The following is a 20,560-nucleotide window of genomic DNA, read 5'->3' as shown; positions in this document are numbered from 1 at the left end:
GTCAGCCCCCTACCCAGATACCTATGAAAATGTGAAAAGTGACAGCAGTGACATCTAAGAACTCAGGAAAGTGTCTGCCTTAATCTTTAGGACAGACCTGAGATAAACTTGTTTCCTTGTGGAAACAGGAATGGCTTGGCGAAAGATAGGGAGTCATTATATTCCATCCCTTCCCTGCCTCAGCTCCAAAAGCCTGTGCTACCACGGGTTGGGCAGCGCTCTATACAGAACATTACCTGATGCTGTTTTAGGGATTAGAGTGATGTCTGTTCTCTTACCCCCTTCTCCCGAGTTTTTCTCCATCTGTTTAGGGATCCTGGTTTCCTGTTAGGCAGAGTATTGACAGCAGTACAGCACAGAAGGCATGGCCCACACCTGTAGGCTGGACAAAGAAGGGCGTCCTGTCTACAGGTCATGTGGGAAGTCACCATTTCTCAGGTATTCCATTAGTTCAGAAAGTCAGTGAGAAAGAGGAAGCTGGAGGGCAGCTAGAGCAGCACTGCAGTGAGTAAACGTCTCTGAGAAATCAGGAATTGAGAGTGGTATGTATCATCTCATCCCTTCACTGTAGATACATAGAGATTTTTAGCCATCATACAGAAGAATGGAGTGTAGTAGGGTCAAGAACCAGTTGTATTCCTTGCCTGCTCACAAATAAGACGTAAGCTCTAACAGACAATATAAGGCTTGTAAACGAACTTGATGGATTAAGGATATAAGAGGAATGAAGATTAGAAGGGTCCACTACAAATGCTGATTTGTTGTTCAGTTGAGCAGTCATGTCCGACTCTTTGCAACCCCATAGGCTGCAGCATGCCAGGCTTCCCTGTCCTTCACCGTTTCCTGGAGTTTGTTCAGATTTATGTCCATTGAGTTGGTGATACTAACCAACCATCTTGTCCTCTGTTGTCCCCTTCTTCTGCCTTCAGTCTTTCCCAGCATCAGGATCTTCTCCAGTGAGTCAGTTCTTCACATCAGGTGGCCAAAGTATTGGAGCTTCAGCTTCAGCATCAGTCCTTCCAATGAGTATTCAGGGTTGATTTTCTTTAGGATTGATTGGTTTGATCTTGCAGTCCAAGGGACTCTCAAGAGTCTTCTCCAACACCACAGTTCAAAAACATCAATTCTTCGGTGCTCAGCTTTCTTTATGGTCCAACTCTCACATTCATACATGACTACTGGAAAAACCATAGCTTTTGGAAAAACCATAGCTTTGACTAGATGGACGTTTGTCAGCAAAGTAATGTCTCTGCTTTTTAATATGCTGTCTTGGTTGGTCATAGCTTTTCTTCCAAGGAGCAAGCATCTTTTAATTTCATGGCCCCAGTCACCATCTGCAGTGATTTTGGAGCCCAAGAAAATAAAGTCTGTCACTGTTTCCATCATTTATCCATCTATTTGCCATGAAGTGATGGGTCCAGATGCCATAATCTTAGTTTTTTGAATGTTGAGTTTTAAGCCAGCTTTTTCACTCTCCTCCTTCACTTTTATCAAGAGGCTCTTTAGTTCCTCTTCACTTCTTGCCATAAGGATGGTATCATCTGTATATCTGAGGTTATTGGTATTTCTCCCAGCAATCTTTTTTTTAATATAAATTTATTTATTTTAATTGGAGGCTAATTACTTTACAATACTGTATTGGTTTTGCCATACATTGACATGAGTCTGCCATGGGTGTACATGTGTTCCCCATCCTGAACCCCCCTTCCACCTCCCTCCCCATACCATTCCTGTGGGTCATCCCAGTGCACCAGCCCCGAACATCCTATATCATGCATCAAACCTGGACTGGCAATTTGTTTCACATATGATAGTATACATGTTTCAATGCCGTTCTCCCAAATCATCCCACCCTCGCCCTCTCCCACAGAGTCCAAAAGACTGTTCTATACATCTGTGTCTCTTTTGCTGTCTTGTATACAGGGTTAAGGTTACCATCTTTCTAAATAACATATATATGCATTATTATACTGTGTTGGCGTTTTTCTTTCTGGCTTGCTTCACTCTGTATAATAGGCTCCAGTTTCATCCACCTCTTTAGAACTGATTTAAATGTATTATCTTTAATGGCTGAGTAATACTCCCATTGTGTATATGTACCAAAGCTTTCTTATCCATTCGTCTGCTGATGGGCATCTAGGTTGCTTCCAAGTCCTGGCTATTATAAACAGTGCTGTGATGAACATTGGGGTACACTTGTCTCTTTCAATTCTGGTTTCCTCAGTGTATATGCCCAGAAGTGGGACTGCTTCTCCCAGCAATCTTGATTCCAGCTTTGCTTCATCCACCCCGGCATTTCACATGATGTACTCTGCATATAAGTTAAACAACCAGGGTGCAATATCCAGCCTTGACATACTCCTTTCCCAATTTGGAACCAGTCTGTTGTTCCATGTCTGGTTCTAACTGTTGCTTCTTGACCTGCGTATAGATTTCTCAGGAGGCAGGTCAGGTGGTCTGGTATTCCCATTTCTTTAAGAATTTTCCACAGTTTGTTGTGATCCACACAGTCAGAGGCTTTGGCATAGTTGCATAAGAGGGCAAGAGAAGTAAAATTTTTAAGGGCAAAATCTGTAATATAAGATGGCCTTGAAGAGAGGACAGTTGTTGAAATAACTTGGATAGAGAATAGAACCAAGATAATGGTAATTAAAGTTTCAGAAAAACAGAACAAATGAAATGTGATAATAGCAGTAGTTCAATGAGTTGACATTTACTGCCTCCTTACTCTGTGCCAGGCACTTGTTTACTTGAATCCTTACAGCAGTCCTCAGAGGGGAATCACTACTGTTAGCTCCAGTGTGCAGAAGAGAAGGTGGAGACTTGAAGTGAACCAAGCCAGGTCACATAGTAATTGCAAATAATTAAGGATTTTTTAGAAGAAAAACTTTTCCTTAGCTATAATGACCTATACTAAAGCTGTTGTGAGGAAGGAACAGGTTTGTTGCTTTCTGGGTAACACCAGTGATCACATCTAGACATTCCTGGCAAATAGTTTATGAGTACACTAGCTTTTTTATTCATTACATAAGTCATTGTGTCTACTATTGTCATCCCTAAGGGTAAGACTTTAAAAGCATGACTTGTATTGACATCTGCAATTCTAACTCATCTTGTGTTCTGTATTTGTATTAATATTCCCCTTTCTCCAGTGAAAAACTAAGTATATATTTGCTTACTCACAACTGTGGTACACAGAAGAGTTTTGGAATTATTGTACCACTGCCAACATCAATTCTTTTTTGTCGTTGGATACATCCCACTGAGGGTGAATGGGCAGAGTATTATGTTCAGAAGCTACTTAAAATCACTCCCCTTTTCGTTTCTGTGGTTATGTTATCAACCTGATACATGGTTAGGTTAATTTGTTTTTCTTTGTATTCCATTTTCCGGTTCCTCCATCCTTATCAAATTTATTGTTAAGACTACATGAAACATTTTAACAGGGCTTAAATGTCAAAACTATGTAAAATTTTGTTCTCAGAGAAGTTTCATTTCTCTCTCTACCCTGTCCCCATTTTGTTTCTGCCTACCTTCTAGGAAACAATTTTATTCCTTTTTGGTTTATTCTTCTCTTGTTTCCTTTTGGAAAAATAAATACATTAAAAATTTTTGTATGGGCTTTCCTGGTGGCTAAGCTGGTAAAGAATGCAGTGTGGGAGACCTGGGTTCGATCCCTGGGTTGGAAAGGATCCCCTGGAGAAGGGAAAGGCTACCTACTCCAGTATTCTGGCCTGGAGAATTCCATGGACTGTATAGTCCACGGGGTTGCAAAGAGTCGGACATGACTGAGTGACTTTCACTTTTGTGTATGTGTGTGTGTATATATCTCTCTTGTGTGTGTATATATATATATTCATATTTATTCCCTCTCCCCACCATTTTTAGCTCTCCTTCTTTCTCATGGAAGTCCTTCTTTATGGAAGGACAGTCTGCTACATATTAATAGTATATTCTTCACCTCCTTTTTTTGCCTTTTTTCCCATAGACCTGACTGTTTATTAGCCAATGGGGGTCTTTCTCAATCTTTCTCATAGCTGAATTATTCAAATGCATACTTACATCATGTATGATATTCTGGTATTGTAAACAATTGTTTGTTTAGCTTTTTTTTTTGGTTAACATTTTTTAAATCTTTGAATTATGATAAAGACAAGTCCTGCACCCCAGTGGTGCAAACACAGATTACCTACAAAGAAAACTGAGTTGGCTTTAAATTATATAATACTGTATTTATTAACAGAGCCTGACAAATAGTATTATATTTGTTTTGTTAAAATTCATTCTTTTAAGTCATTCTAATACATAATGCGGAGAAGGCAATGGCAAGCCACTCCAGTACTCTTGCCTAGAAAATCCCATGGACGGAGGAGCCTGGTAGGCTGCAGTCCATGGGGTCGCTAAGGGTCGGACACGACTGAGCGACTTCACTTTCACTTTCCACTTTCACACATTGGAGAAGGAAATGGCAACCCACTCCAGTGTTCTTGCCTGGAGAATCCCAGGGACAGGGGAGCCTGGTGGGCTTCCGTCAATGGGGTCACACAGAGTCGGACACGACTGAAGTGACTTAGCAGCAGCAGCAGCAGCAATACATAATGAGGTTGAGATATTTTGATTTTTTTTGTGAGTACTCTAATTCCATATCCATATGTCTATATTGCGTGTGTTGTACTTGGTGGTTTTCTGTTCCTGCTTCATAGCTCAGCAGAGATAGCACTTCCTTGCTTATCCTTGCCACTACCATAGAATTTAGTAGATGATGTTTTTTATGGTTTCTCTCCTATTTGGTCTACATATCCCTGGATAGCTAACTTTTCATCACTAACAGAATGCCTGGCATTGCTCGGTACTTAGTATGTTTGTTAATTGAAGGAAGGGGTTGCAAAGTTCATTATAGCTTTAGAAAACAGTGAACAAAAGGAAATTATGTTTACTTCCTATTTTCCAGTAAAATACACATCTGTTTTATTCATTTTTCTCTTTTTTTCTCGCCAACTTTAGTCTGTGCTGAGACCTATAACCCTGATGAGGAAGAGGAAGATACTGATCCAAGGGTAAGAACTGCAGCAAAGGTATTAGGTGGAATAATTTCAGTCCCCACTCATTCCCCTTTTCCTCTATATACCAAGTCTAATAATGCTGATATTTAAAGTAAATACAGATTAAAATCTCAGCAAGATACCATCTTTTATCTAACAGACTGACAATTGTTAAGAAGAATAGGAAGCAAGATTGGTTGAGGATATGGTAAGAAGGGGTGCCTAGCTGTAGCTGTTAGCTTTACACTTAGTCAAGCCAACTGACTCAGCAGTTACCTGCAGGAGAATTCATGCCCACCAATTGGATCCTTTCTAAGGAGGTTATTGAAGTATTATAATAGTGAAAGATGGAAGCAACATAGATGAACTAAAATAAAATAGGGGTTTCCAGGGGCTAAATTATGGCACATTCAAATCAAGAAAATCTGAAGCCATTGGAAATGATGGTACAGGACTGGGTTTAATGACATGGAATGATGTAAATTTGAGGTACATTTTATACAGCATTTTATAATATAAAAAAATTTTAAATATCTGTCCATCTTCATACCTATTTCCTTGTTTAGTTATTTGTACAAAGATTTATGCCTGGAAGGATCAGTTCAGTTCAGTTCAGTTCAGTCGCTCAGTCGTGTCCGACTCTCCGCGACCCCATGAATCACAGCACGCCAGGCCTCCCTGTCCATCACCAACTCCCGGAGTACACTCAAACTCATGTCCACAGAGTCGGTGATGCCATCCAGCCATCTCATTCTCCGTCGTCCCCTTCTCCTCCCGCCCCCAACCTTTCCCAGCATCAGAGTCTTTTCCAGTGAGTCAACTCGTCGCATGAGGTGGCCAAAGTATTGCAGTTTCAGCTTTAGCATCAGTCCCTCCAATGAACATCCAGGATTGATCTCCTTTAGAATGGACTGGTTGGCTCTCCTTGCAGTATAAGGGACTCTCAAGAGTCTTCTCCAACACCACAGTTCAAAAGCATCGATTCTTCGGCGATCAGCTTTCTTCACAGTCCAACTCTCACATCCATACATGACCACGGGAAAAACCATTGCCTTGACTAGACGGACCTTGGTTGGCAAAATAATGTCTCTGCTTTTTAATATGCTGTCTAGGTTGGTCATAACTTTCCTTCCAAGTAGCAAGCGTCTTTTAATTTCATGGCTGCAGTCAGCATCCACAGTGATTTTGGAGCCCAAAAAAATAAAGTCTGACACTGTTTCCACTGTTTTTCCATCTATTTCCCATGAAGTGATGGGACCAGATGCCATGATCTTTGTTTTCTGAATGTTGAGCTTCAAGCCAACCTTTTCACTCTCCTCTTTCACTTTCATCAGGAGGCTTTTGAGTTCCTCTTCACTTTCTGCCATAAGGGTAGTGTCATCTGCATATCTGAGGTTATTGATATTTCTCCCAGCAATCTTGATTCCAGCTTGTGCTTCTTCCAGCCCAGCGTTCCTCATGATGTACTCTGCACATCCCAGATTTTAATAGTAGTTGTTGCAAGACTACAGTTGATTTGGGGGTTGAGTTTTCAAAAACTCAGATTTTTAAACTTTTATATAGTTAACAAGTTACTTTTATAAAAGCAAATTTGAACCATCTTTTTAAAAAGATTGATGTTATAAAAAAACTTTAATGATCTTTCAAATATGCCTTAAAATGAGCAGACTTTAAGAAAAGATTTCTGAACTATTCTAATAATAAAACGCTACCATTGTGTGAATATAATAGACATGTAGGTTTTTAAATTTTTCATTCTTGATGTTATAAAAATATGAAAAGACTTTTAAAAGTTAAAACTTTTTCAACTGACTATTTAATATTATAAATTTAAATTACTTAGCACTTTTGACATCTGTTGTTTCTGGTCTAAATTAAGTGATGTAGATTTTTTAGGGTGAAGACAACACTTAGGATGGCGCTTAATAGGTTTTTCAATTATAACAACAATGCTGGGCAAGAATGCCTTTTTAGTTCAAAAAACATGTATTGACTATAGTATTAGTGGTAGTAGAAATAATTTTTGAGCATCTACTGAATGCCAGGTTCTATTTTAAACACTGCCTGTGTCAGCTCATTTAATTCTATGGCAACTCTGATTTTGTAGGCACCACTAATATTACTGGTATTACTAAGTTTGTTGATGTTTGAACTCCAGCTTATATGGTGGTTGTTCACTTGCCGCCTCCATTTAGATTTCAATAGACAGCTTACAGTGAGCTCCTGATGATTTCCACTGAGACATTCTTTTTCACCCATAGTCTTCCCCAGCTCATTAAATGGCAGCTCCATCCTTCCTGTTGCTCAGGTCCACAATTTTAAGGTCGCCCTCAGCTCCTCTTATTTTTTTATACCCACATTTAATTTTTCAGCAGATCCAATGGGCTTGATCTTCAGATCATATCCAAAATTCCAGTACTTCTCGACACTTCCATGGCTACCACCTTGGTCTTAATCACCAGTTTAACACTAGAATAATCACAGATGCTTCCTGGTTTCTGCTCCTGTGTCCCTCAAGGCTGTTTTTCACTTAGGAACCAACTTGAGCCTTTAAAATCATCAGTCAGATCTCTTTCCTTCCTCAGTCAGAACCCTGAGATCGCCCCCACGTCACTAGAGAAAAGTTCCAGTTCTATGATTTACATTGCCCTCCCCCTAACCCCCAAACCAGCTCTCTTCCTGTTCTTTTCCCCTCGCTCTTTGTCAGTCACACCTGTCTCCTGGTTTTTCTCAGACATGCTGTTCACCCATCGTGTTGTTTTCATCTGCTGTTCCTTCTCTTTGAGGTCATCTTCACAGAGATGTCCACATGATTCACTCCCTCAGGTTGTCCTCCGTTCCTTAGGACCTTGACACAAATGTCACCTTCTCAGGCCTCATCTGGACACATGCCTGCATGTAGACACACATTTTTAATCACCCTTCCCTACCTTATTTTTCTCCTTAGCCCTGTCACTCTCTACCATCCTTTATGTATTTATTGATGGTGAGAGCAGGTGTTTGTGTCTCGTGTTCACTGCTCTGTCCCCAGAGCTGAGATGGTGCCTGGCACCTAGTTGATGCAAATGTTTGTTGAATGAATGAACCTTCTCCTTTATGGATGGGGATTCTGGGGCTCCCAGCGGATAGCTGACTTGCTGCCAGCCATACCCCCATCCCATTGCCTGTCCGCGATCAGGGTACTGCTTGGTATTTGTATAAAATTAAAATTATGGTAAACGTGCTCTTAATTTTTCCCATTTTGAGGAGAAAGAAATATTCTAATTTGTAAGATAAGTAATATTTTAAAATAGAATGTTAAAATTTCCCTTGTTTTCTTTGGATTGGCAGGTGATTCATCCTAAAACTGATCAACAGCGGTGCAGACTTCAGGAAGCTTGCAAAGATATTCTTCTTTTCAAAAATCTTGATCCGGTAACACTGACTTTTTAAAATATTTTTGTCTTTTAGTTTTTCATTATTTGGACAGTTTTTAGCATCTTAGCCACAGCCATATGAGGCAATAAAACCTGAGCTGCTTCTTTTGCATTGTGTTTAGCACTGTACTAAACACAGATGACTTCTAATATTTCTCTGAACTGTTTTGGTACTTCCTCCAAGGCAGTACCATTTGCGGACCATGCATTTGGGTCATATCAAAAGGAAATGCTCGGGTTTGCATGACCCTGGCTTAGTTCGGAGAGTCTTTATTTATGCTGCAGAGTAATTTCTCTAAAGATGCCAGTGTGGTGTCTTCCTTACTGGTAGCAGTTACACACTGGAAGTGGGTGACTGCTTCTCACCTCTTTGGTGCGACGCATCTCTTGTGATTATTTTCAGTGAAGACCTCAGGCCTGGGACACACAGAGTGGTATGTGTCTATAGGGCTCCGCACAGGATCTGTGTGTGACTGTCTTCCCTCTCTTGGTGAAGATGGAGAACAGGGCTGCCTCCTGAGCACAGAGATGCTTCAAATTTCCTATTTCTTCAGTACTTTGAGGGCCATGTGCTACAGGCCCATGGCTGACCGAAGTGCTGGGCTGTCTGGGGAATCCCAGAATGTGCAGAGACAGGAGGGATGGGAAATAGAATTTTCCTACTACCCAGTTCCTGCAAATAAAGTCTTATGAAGATATTCCCACAGCCCTCTGGGAATTGGATTGGTCAGACATGAGTCCATGATGTATTCCTGGCGTCTGTAAACCAGACTGTTTGGTAGCTTTGTGGTTATAGGAATAGCTGGAACTTTAATCAGAAATTTATTAGTCTGAGGTTGAATAAAACAAGGACAGTGAGTTCAAGAAAAGGCTGGTTATAAGAAATACTAGTCCGTCTGTTGTTTTCCCTGGAAGACCCATCTGTATCAATAGAAAAGGGACTTACTTCTTTATCTACTGTGAATAAAACCCCTTGTAAATGTTATACTAGCAGATGTTCTAAAGGAAGTTGCTATGTCCATCTAGTATTCAGATTTTTCTTAGTGATGAAGAATATCATTTTACCATTTTGGTATTGAAAAATAAAATTTTCAGATTTAATTATATTTTTCTGACATTTTATCATGAAAATATTCAAATACAATGAAGTGAGAAGGGTTTTACCGAACATGTATTTATCCTCTGCCTTGATTCTAACAGTAACGTTTTACTATGCTTGTTGTGTTATATACTATCTACCCTCAACAAAGGGGTTAGCAAAATTTTGCTTAAAGAACCAGATGTGTGCTGTGCTTAGTCACAGTCATGTCTGACTCTTTGGGACCCCATGGACTGTAGCCCACCAGGCTTCTCTGTCCATGGGGATTCTCCAGGCAAGAATACCAGAGTGGATTGCCATGCCCTCTTCCAGGGTATCTTCCCAACCTGGGAATCGAACCCAGGTCTCTCTCATTGCAAGCGAATTCTTTACCATCTGAGCCACCAGGGAAGCCCATAGGAAATATAAAACATTTCTGTCACAACTACTCAACTTCATTATTGTAGCAGAAAAGCAGCCATAGGCAATGCATAAATGGAAGTGTATGGCTGTGTTCCAGTAAAACGTTTATAGTCAGCTGTTTGCTGCCCTACATTAACCCATCTTATTTTTTTTGGATAGTCTCAGTATAGTTCCCTTAAATATTTTGGTGTTCATATCATGAACTGGAGTTCAATATTTGTTTGTTGATTTTTAATGTAAAGTTTACATGTAATGAAGCGCATACATGAGTTTTAAATGTACATTCACTTAGGTTTACAAATGTATACACTTAAGTAATCCAAGCCCCTGTCAAGAATATAGAATTTTGGGGACTTCCCTGGTAGTTCAGTGGCTGAGACTCTGCACTCCCAATGTAGAGGGCCTGGGTTCATTCCCTGGTCAGGGGATTAGATCCCTCATGGCCGCAGTTAAGACCCAGCACAGCCAAATACATAAAAATAAATATTTTAAAAAAAGAAAGAGGATTATAGAACCTAGGACTTCCCTGGTGGTCCAGTGGCTAAGACTAAGATTGCACTCACAACGCAGGCACTTATCAGGGGGCTAAAGTTCCACATGCCACACAATGTATGCAGCCAGAAAAAAGATACAGAATATTACTACCACTTCAGAAACTTCCCTCATGCCCCTTCATGATCAATTCTTATTCCCCTCCCCACAGAAGCAACTTCTATTTTGATTTATTCTACCATAGATTCATTTTGCCTTCTAGAATTTCATGTAAGTGGAATCATACAAGATATGAAATCATGTAAGATTTCATATAATAAATCATACAAGATTTCTTTCCGTTGTGAGAAACTCCTTTTGCTCAGCACAGTATTTTTGAGATTCTTTCATGTTGTTCAACATTCCATTTTCTTTTTTCACTTTTTATTTTGAACTAGTTTTAGCCTCACAAGTAAGATGTAAACATAGTAAAGAGTTCCCATGTGGCTCTCATCTAACTTCCCCCAGTGTTCGCATCTTACATAACCACAGTACAGTTATCAAAACCAGGGAATTGACGTTATTACAATATCATTAATTAAACTAGAAACCTTGTTCAGATTTCATCAGTTTTCTTCCATAGTTAATGATCCAGTCCAGAATCCCATATTGCACTTGGTGGTTATTTTTCCATAGTCTCCTCCAGTTTGTGGTAGTTTTCAGTCCTTTCTAGTATTTCATGATCTTGACAGTCTGAAGTGTGCTGGTTAGTTCCATTATAGAGTATACCTCAATTTGAATTTGTTTGATGTTTCCTCACGATTAAAATGTGGTTATACATCTTGGCCAGACAACTATAGAGATATTATTGTGTCCTTCTCAGAGGATCAGATCGAGGGATCCATGTTGTCAGTGTGTTGTCATTCATGATGTCAGTTCATTCCCTTTTATTTCTGAGTCATGTTCCAGTATATGAAGACGCCAGTTTGCTTATTCATTTTTCTGACAATGGATACCTGGTCTATTTCTTGTTTTTTAACTCTTGATAATAATGCTGTGGATATTTTGTGCTCTTCAGTAAAACACCTGAGGGCAAAAACTGCTGAGTCATAGGGTAGATGTATTTTTTATTTTATAAAAACTGCTGGATCTTTTTCAGAGTGATTTTACTATTTTGTATTCCTTCCAACAATATATGATATTCCCAGTTGTTCTATATCCTTACCAACTTTTGATATTATCTGTCTTTTAAAATTTTAGTCGTTCCGGTGAGTGTATTTGTTTCCACTTTAAAAACAATTTGCTTCTCAAACTTTTGTGTTTAAATTTTCAAATTTGCGGAAAAATCAAAACTTGCATATATTCTTGACCTAGATTAACTAGTTGTTAACATTTTGCCACATTTACTCTGTCTCTTATGTGTATATGTATGCACATGTATAGGTACATATAAACTGCTTTTTTAGGTCCTGAGCCATTTATGAATATATTGAGGATATCATGACTCTTATCCACTAAATGCCTTAAGTTATATTTTCCAAGAACAAGGATATTCTCCTCCATTAACACACTATCATTATTAAGCCCAAGAAATTTAACACTGCTGTAATAATATTACCTAAATACAGTCCATATTAAGCTTTTCCCAGGAAAGTTTTCTATAGCTTTTTTGTTTTGTTTTTTTCAGTCCTGAATCCCATGTTGCTTTTGGTTGTCATGGCATGACTTTAGTCCCCTCTAACCCAGAATGCTTCCCCCGTACCTTATTCTATATCTCATGACACTGATGTTTTTGAAGAGTCTAGGCCAGAAGATTTGTTACTCAGAACATGAGACTGCCAATGGACAGCCCACAGGCCAGACACACCAGGTGTATATGTGTGTGTTTGGCCTGTATTGTATGTGAAAATTTGAATTATTTACCTGTATTTAAATGTGAGATTTCAGGCAACACTGGACTCATACTCCACATGAATGTGGACACATGAGTAGCAAGCCTTCTTTTATAGTATCTGTCAGCTTGTACAGTATTCACCACCCATGGAACTATGGAACTAAGGAGCTGCTTGTTGGTGATACATTATTTTAAGTAGCAGAATGCTAAATCATATGGAATTATGCAGCAATAAAATTATTTCCTTGCCAGGGCTTCAATCCACATTCCTCCAAAGAGAAAGTCTTTCTGTGAGTTGAAACTGGTCTTTAGTGCTCCCGAGTTTGAGTGTACTCCGGGAGTTGGTGATGGACAGGGAGGCCTGGCGTGCAGTGATTCATGGGGTCGCGGAGAGTCGGACACGACTGAGCGACTGAACTGAACTGAACTGAACAGTCACTGGGGCTTCCCAGATGGTGCTAGTGTTAAAGAACCTGCTGGCCAATGCAGGAGACATAAGAGATGAAGATTTGATCCCTGGGTTGGCAAGATCCCCTGGAGAAGGGCACAGCAACCCACTCTAGTAGTCTTGCCTGGACAGTGCCACGGACAGAGGAGCCTGGTGGGCTGCAGTTCATAGGGTCACACAGAGTTGGACACGACTGAAGCGACTTAGCACGCACATACACTCAATAGTCACTGACAGAGGGATGCTGGCCCTCGACTGAAACCACTGTATTGTTAGAATTTAATAGCACTGTTTTGTTTTGATTATTGTAATACTTGTTGGTACAGTTACCTTCTGGTTATTGCAGGTGATATTGGTAAGTAATTGTATGTGTTGTATGTAAATAACTATAGCAATATTAAGTGTCTGATAATAGAGCTTATTTATTAAGTACCTATTATGTGATAAATATTTTCCGTAGATTTTTCTCCTTTAGTCATGAAAGTTGATGAGCTGGAAGCTATTTATTAAACGCTTTTTTGTAATGAAGAAACAGACTAAGTGATGTGCTTGACTAGGAAGGGCAGCTGTGCTGCTCCCTGAGATACCCTCTGAAACATCTCAGCCTGTTAGATTTGATGATCCTGTTAAGATCAACACCTGTAGGAAGGTGGCGCCACAACAACACATGATACAGTAGAGCCATCATGGCTGTACACATGTCATCAAGGCAGGTGACAGTCTTGTGGTGTGTCTGGGTGAATAGGCACCATGGTTTAGATGCCTGTTTTCACGTAAATTGTAGAATGTTGTGGGTTTTTTTTTTTTTTTTTTTCACAAACAATACTGCCTCAGAGAGCTTGGCAACTGGGCTGTGTATGTGGACATGCAAAGCTGAATGGCCACAGGAAGGCATTTGTTTCAGACCCTTAGTTTACTGCTTGGATGTGGGGGATAGTCTGATGTGAGGCCTTCTCCCATGTAGTCACCACCTGAGATAAATGCAGTTAATTTTTTTTCTCGTAAACATAAAGGCCATCTTTTCTCCTTGTGTGTTCCCTGCAGGAACAGCTATCTCAAGTCCTTGATGCCATGTTTGAAAGGACGGTCAAAGTTGATGAGCATGTCATTGACCAAGGAGATGATGGAGACAACTTTTATGTCATTGAACGGTAGGAGATGGTGTTTTGCAGTTGTACACCTGCACTTAGTAAGATTCGTGGTTCAGGGCAAGTACTTTACCCTGTGCCTTGTTCAGCCCAGACAGGACTTAGGGCCAGGTTAACAAGCTCCTCAAAGTTTGCCGCTCTCTGTCCACAGCCTGCCCTTCTCTATCTTCTGCTGTCCTGAGTCCTGAGTACAGCGCATACTTGGGTTGCCACTCTCTACAATTAGGTGAGCTGTGCAAGATGCGCTTTATAAACGTGTTATCTGCAAGTGTCCAAGAGAAGTAATTTCCATGACACTTTATTTCTGGATCATTCAATCCTAGCCTGATTTTACACTTGAGTATATTTCCTCAACCTCCATACCTCTGGCCCCTTTTGGCTCTGTTCCAGGTTTAGGTCTGTTGGGAGACATGAAACATGAGGGTTTAACCTGCTCACCCTGGTGTGTGCTTCCCTCTTGAGCTATTGGTATCATCTGGGGGACTCCCTCTGACTCCCACAGTCCTGAAAAGAACACTCACCAGAGTTTAGGATCAATAAGGTGTTGCTTCACCAGTATCTTCCATTAGTTATTTTTCATTTTTTCCTTTCAAGTAATTTCACAGTTACAGAAAAGTTACACAAATAATACAAAAAATTCTTAGAAGCCTAGGTTCCCCAGGTTAATGTTTTACCAGGTTAGCTTTGTGTTTGAAAGTAAGTTGCAGGTATAAGCCCTTTTATCTCCAAATATATGTATATATTTCCTAAAATAGGACATTTTCTTACATAAGCAGAGACCAATTATAAAAATCAGATATTAACATTTTTTACAGTACTCTCATCTACTGTGCAGACCTTATTCAATTTTTTCCAGTTGTTTTCCTGATTTTTTAAGGGTCTTTGTATCAAGTAGCTGTACTAGATTCAACTAGTCCCTTTTCTTATCGAAGCCTTTTGCTCATTCAGAAAAATGTTCAATAATGTATTTCTTGGATAATCTTTGGGCCCTTGATACCATGACAAATGAGTCCAATTAGAGTTAGGAAGGAAACGTTTTATTTAAAGAGGAAAGATGATACAAATAGTATCGTCTTAAAGAGTCTTTTATCTGTCATACTTAGGCTTCCTTCATAGAATTCTATAAGTAGTGGCAGAAAAAATTTTTTAAGTTATATCACCACTTCTTTGCTTCTTGTGTAACATGTGATACCCAGTGATTTTTATCAGACAAGTGGAGGCTCTTTGTAGGAAATTTAAGAAAAAAAAAACAAGCAAAACAGGGAAGAAAGTAATCTTGCCCTAATTTTATCACCAGAGTATATTCTTTCTTTTTTTATCCCTTTGCCTTACTGTTTGGAGAAGGAAATGGCAACCCACTCCAGTGTTCTTGCCTGGAGAATCCCAGGGATGGGGGATCCTGGTGGGCTTCCGTCTATGGGGTCACACAGAGTCGGACACGACTGAAGTGACTTAGCAGCAGTAGCAGCAGCCTTACTGTTAGGTCAGATCCATTACCCCAGATTTGGTTCAGATATCAAGACTGATCATACCACACACAGAGACTAAGAGGATGTGAAAAGATTGATCATTCTCATAATGAGTGTTTTAAAGGCAAACAGGGTAGGTTCCCAAGAGGTTCAAAAATGACTTAAGACAGCACAGAGAGGTGACTGGCTTGGTATTTCGTGGTGTTTAGAAGGTAGAGCTGAGGTACAGTACTCTTGTATATGGGCAGGCTCTTGTGTGATTTGGATTTCCCATCAACACCAAATGAGGGAGCATCTAGGTTTTCTCATCAACTTTCCCAGATGTGAGACAGAAGAGGAAGAAATATGGGAGTGGTAGGGCTTCAAAGCTGATAACAATCAAACATGTAAAATGTAGTTGACTCTTTATTAAATTTATATATATTGCTTTCATATACATTGACTTCATTTTAAAAATCTGTTTGAAGTGGTGTGCAATAGGATACAATATTATTCTATGTCATCATTTATATTGACTACATAATATGAATATAGACATATATTTGACCTATCTTACTGTTAGCAGATTAAATTGTGATTTTTGCTGTTATAAATATTACCTGGTGAGCATCCTTGCAGTTAAATATTTTCCAGTATCTTCTATTATCTCCTTTAGAATACCTAGAAATGGAATTACTGTGTAAAAGGGTCTCTTCAACTAATTTGTTCTTTTGTTAATTATCTTGGAAAAATTTGGAAATGTTTACATTTGCTGATTCAGTGGTATATTGAGAGTGCCTATTTCTCCAAATGCCATCCATTGTGAATATTTTTCTTTAGCCACTGTTAATGAACAATCAATAGAGAGAAAATTGTATTTTAAAAAAAATTTCAATCCGTTCTACATCCTAATTTTTAACAGACTACGAAAGAAAACCCAACCAGTCATTTCAATACTCGCAGGAAAAGCATTTGACAAAGTTTAGCATCTTTTCATGGTAAAAACTCAGCAAAATAGGAATAGAATTGACTTTTATCCAACCTGATTAAAGACTTTTATTTTAAAAAATCTATAGCTAACCTCATACTTAGTGGTGAAAAACTGAATGTTTTCCCTTTAAGATGGAGAACTAGAAAAGCATGTCCACCTTCACCTCTTCATGCAGTGTTACACTGTAGGTCCTAGCCGATGCAATAAAGCCAAGAAAAAGAGGGAGTGAGGAAAGAAGAACTGACGGGAGGGAGGAAGGCATACAGGTTGGAAAGGAAGAAAAATAAAACTGTCTTTGTTTGTGGATGACATGATCCTCTAGAAATGCCAAGTTCACTCATTAGAACTAATAAATGAGTTTAGCAGGGTCACATAATACTAAGTAAAATGCAAAAATTTATTATATTTGTATATACTAGCAAAAAATTTGTTGGAATTCCCCCAATAACAACATTGTATATCATTCGTACCTTCTATTCATATATACTTGCCCATTATAAATGAAATTGTTTCTTATTGTATTTCCAGGGGAACCTATGATATTTTAGTAACAAAAGATAATCAAACCCGCTCTGTTGGTCAGTATGACAACCATGGAAGTTTTGGAGAACTAGCTCTGATGTACAATACCCCGAGAGCTGCTACCATTGTCGCCACTTCAGAAGGCTCCCTTTGGGGACTGGTGAGTTAGAGAAATGGTTCCCTTGCATAGCATGATTAATCCCCCTTACTTCTGGGTCTCTGTCCTTGGCTGTTGGTTCACGGTATATTTTATAGCTGATTATCTGAAAGACACTGTGGAAGGTCTTGACCAATGTGTTTTTCCATTTCCCTGAAGTGATTTGTCAACAGACTATTCCAAATTACATGGAAAAGACTGGGTCTTGTGACCGAGCAGTTGTGTCAGCTCTTACTGCATTTTCTCTTTATGTTTTTATCAGACAAGCAGAGAGAGGAAGGATAACTACAGAAGAGAACAGTCTAGAAAAATAAGTGTCATGGAAAGCTCTGCCAAAAGTGTTTTCCATCCCTAACTATCCTAGGACTAACTTTTCACTAACAGATGGTGTTTGACCATCTGTTTATTCATTGGTCCATGCCAATAGTCAGTAGATTTAGATGACCAGAAAGGCCAGAACTTTCCCAGAATATCTTAGGCATAGACTGCTAAGGTCTTATCCTCTGTTATATATGACCCACCTTGCATCCTTCAGTATCAAGCCTTCAAAATGTATAACTGTCTTCCTTCTTAAAAGAATCATCCTCTTGTACAAATTCCAGATTTCATTTCTAAAATGTTCACCTCTATGGTAATTTGTTTCCATTTACCCTACAAGCAGAATTAAATGTATACCTTGAAATTATCAACATATTTCCTCAAATGAAATCACATTTTAAAGACACACTAAAGCACTTTATTGTGCTATACTAGACTTCCCTGGTGGGTCAGATGGTAAAGCGTCTGTCTACGATGTGGGAGACCTGGGTCCGATCCCTGGGTCGGGAAGATTCCCTGGAGAAGGAAATGGCAACCTACTCCAGTACTCTTGCCTAGAAAATCCCATGGACAGAGGAGCCTGGTGTCCATGGGGTTGCAAAGAGTTGGACACGACTGAGCGACTTCACTTCTAGTGCAGAGTTAAGAATGCTCCTGAGCAGAACTTCCCTGGAAATCCAGCGGTTAGAATCCTTGCTTCCACAGCAGGGGACTCAGGTTTGATTCCTAGTTCCCACAGTGACCTAGGATCCTGATTGTGGTGTGGTACAGCCACACACACAAAAAAAAGATTGGTCCTGAGAGATGAGTAATACACTGGCTTAAGAAAAATACATCACATACTTGAGAACCCAGTGCTTAAAATATTCAACATAGATCATAGATCAAGAAATAATGGGGGAAAATAAACTCAGTTTTAAAATACGTTGATGACAACTTCTAATCCAGGCCAAGACAGAATAACCTCATTCCTCCCTAGTCTTCCCTCTTAAAGCTAGAAAACTCTGGATATCATACCACAGACGAACATAGGCGACCCTGAGAGAGGGAAACGAGAAGGTGGACTGGTTAGGGATTTCAGGACTTAAGGAAGGATGTAACAGTGAGTTCCCCAGATTTTCTTACTAATTGCCGTGTATCCCAGCATTTTTCAAGAACTGAAAGAAAAAACTGTCAACTGAGAATTCTATACCTTGTGAGAATATCTTTCAGAAATTAAGATATTCTCAGATAAAAGAAAACAGAAACTTTGTCACCAGCAGGCCTACCTTGAAAGAATGACTAAACGAAGTTCTGTAAACAGGAAGTGATAAAAGGAGATTTGGAATTATCAAGAATGAAGAAAGAACAACCAAAAGAGTAAACATATGGATCGGCATAAAAGTCTATCCTCCTCTTTAGTTTTCTAAAGTAGGTTAGATGCTTGAAGCAAAATTATAGCATTGTCTTATGTGATTCTCACTGTGTGTAGAGGAAATATTTCAAAGGGGCCTAAATGAAAGTTAAGCTTCTACACTTTACTCACACTTCTAAAATGTTGACACCAGTAGAGCATGGTAAGTTACATATGTAAATATAATACCTAGAGCAAACCCAAAAGCTGTACAAATCAAAAGGAATTCCAAAAAGTAATTCAGGTAACCTACGGAAAGGCAAGAAAAGTGAAATAGAACAGAAAAGAGAGAGTGGAGAACAGAAAACATTGAATAAAATGTAAATGTAGGCCCTAACAAATGATTTGTTACTATAGATGATCTAAATATGCCAATTAAATGACAGAGACTGGTAGAATGGATTATCTTAAATGACCCAACAATATGCTATTTATAAGAAACTCAAATATAATAATATAGGTAGGTTGAAAGTAAAAGGACAGTAATAGATATACTATGCTAACATTAACCAGAAGAAGTCAGGAGAAATTAAGTTAGTATCAGATAAGTAGATTTCATGGCAGAGAAAATTACCAGAAGCAACAGAAACTCTAACCCTATTATTTTCATAATGAAAGAGTTAATCTACCAAGAAGACATAGAAGCCCTAAATCTGTATATGCCAAACAACAGAGCTTCAGAATATGTAAAGCTAAAACTGATAGACTGAAAGAACAAATAGATAAATCCACAAGTATATTTGCAGACTTCAACACCCCTTTCTCAACAATCGATAAAACAACTAGAAAGAAAATCAGGAAGGTTAGAGGATTTAGCACCACCATCAACCAAAAGGGTCTAATTGAAATGTATAGGACACGTCACATAACAGCAGAGAATGCACATTCTTTTCAAGCCCATGAATGTTTACTGAGATAAACTACATACTGGGATATAAAAAGTTAGCAAATTCAAAAGAATTGAAATCAGACAGTGTGTTCTCTAACCACAATGGAATGAAACCAGAAATCAGTAACAGAAAGATAACGGGAAAATCTCCAAAGACTTGGAAATTAACCCATTCCTAAGTAATCTGAAAGTCTCAATAGAAATTTATTAAAACTGAACTGTAAAACTGCTTGCCTTCTGGTTGGGATATGAGAGTTAAACAGAAGGACACAAGAGAAGCTGTTTTCTTAGTGCCTGGTGTATGTTGGGCGCTACAGAGTTGGGACACCCGCTTCCTTTGCTTGTAGGACTGCTCACCACCCTTCTCTTCCTGAAGCTCCCTCTCCTAAGATCCCTGCTCTGCCTTTCTAGTTCCTTGGCTTATCCTGTGCAGTCTTTTTCCTGTTCCTGCTATCTTAAGTGAGATTCATCTCCCTGCTGCCTTAAGTGATCTTTTTAGGTGTCTTTTTCTCTTGCTTTACAGTCCAAGCCCTTCTAGCACTCCAGTACTTCCTTCAGGAGAGTGACCCCCAGAGTGTCCTCCACAGTGTGACTCTCACTTGTGCCTCCCAAGGTCTTGGAAATGCCTTCTGAAGCTAAAGCAGGGAGGACCTGATGTTGCCACTGAGTTTCTCAGATTGGATTCCGTATTCCTTCTTTTACTAGGGGCAACTGCTACACTTAGTCTCTGCTCCCTCTTTGTCTTGCTTGCATGAAAGTCAGTAGAATGTTTCTCAGGGAACTTCTGCAGTCAAAGGAAAGGGTTGCATTCTTTTTCTCTTTTGAACTTCAGGGCTGTTTGCTGAGGGAGCTACCATTTCAAAATAGGAGTTTCCTCTTCACAGCTCCATTGGAAGCTCCCTGAAAGCTGGGGTGGTGCTTT

At 39.3% G+C, this 20,560-nt stretch overlaps 1 protein-coding gene across 1 annotated transcript in view; it reads left to right on the top strand.

The window, feature by feature from the left end:
- The window catches only part of PRKAR2A (protein kinase cAMP-dependent type II regulatory subunit alpha), a 66,937-nt gene that overhangs the window by 32,035 nt on the left and 14,342 nt on the right, over positions 1 to 20,560 (top strand). Inside the window, exons 3-6 of the mRNA XM_055413777.2 lie at positions 5,005 to 5,057; positions 8,373 to 8,456; positions 13,817 to 13,923; positions 16,888 to 17,041. Coding sequence (XP_055269752.1) covers positions 5,005 to 5,057; positions 8,373 to 8,456; positions 13,817 to 13,923; positions 16,888 to 17,041 — 398 coding nt within the window. The remainder of the gene's footprint in view (positions 1 to 5,004; positions 5,058 to 8,372; positions 8,457 to 13,816; positions 13,924 to 16,887; positions 17,042 to 20,560) is intronic.

Source organism: Moschus berezovskii, chromosome 24 (assembly GCF_049115385.1).
Source record: "Moschus berezovskii isolate FMDL1 chromosome 24, NW_MosBer_1.0, whole genome shotgun sequence".
NCBI lineage: Eukaryota > Metazoa > Chordata > Mammalia > Artiodactyla > Moschidae > Moschus > Moschus berezovskii.
This window is presented reverse-complemented; position numbering and strand designations above follow the sequence as displayed.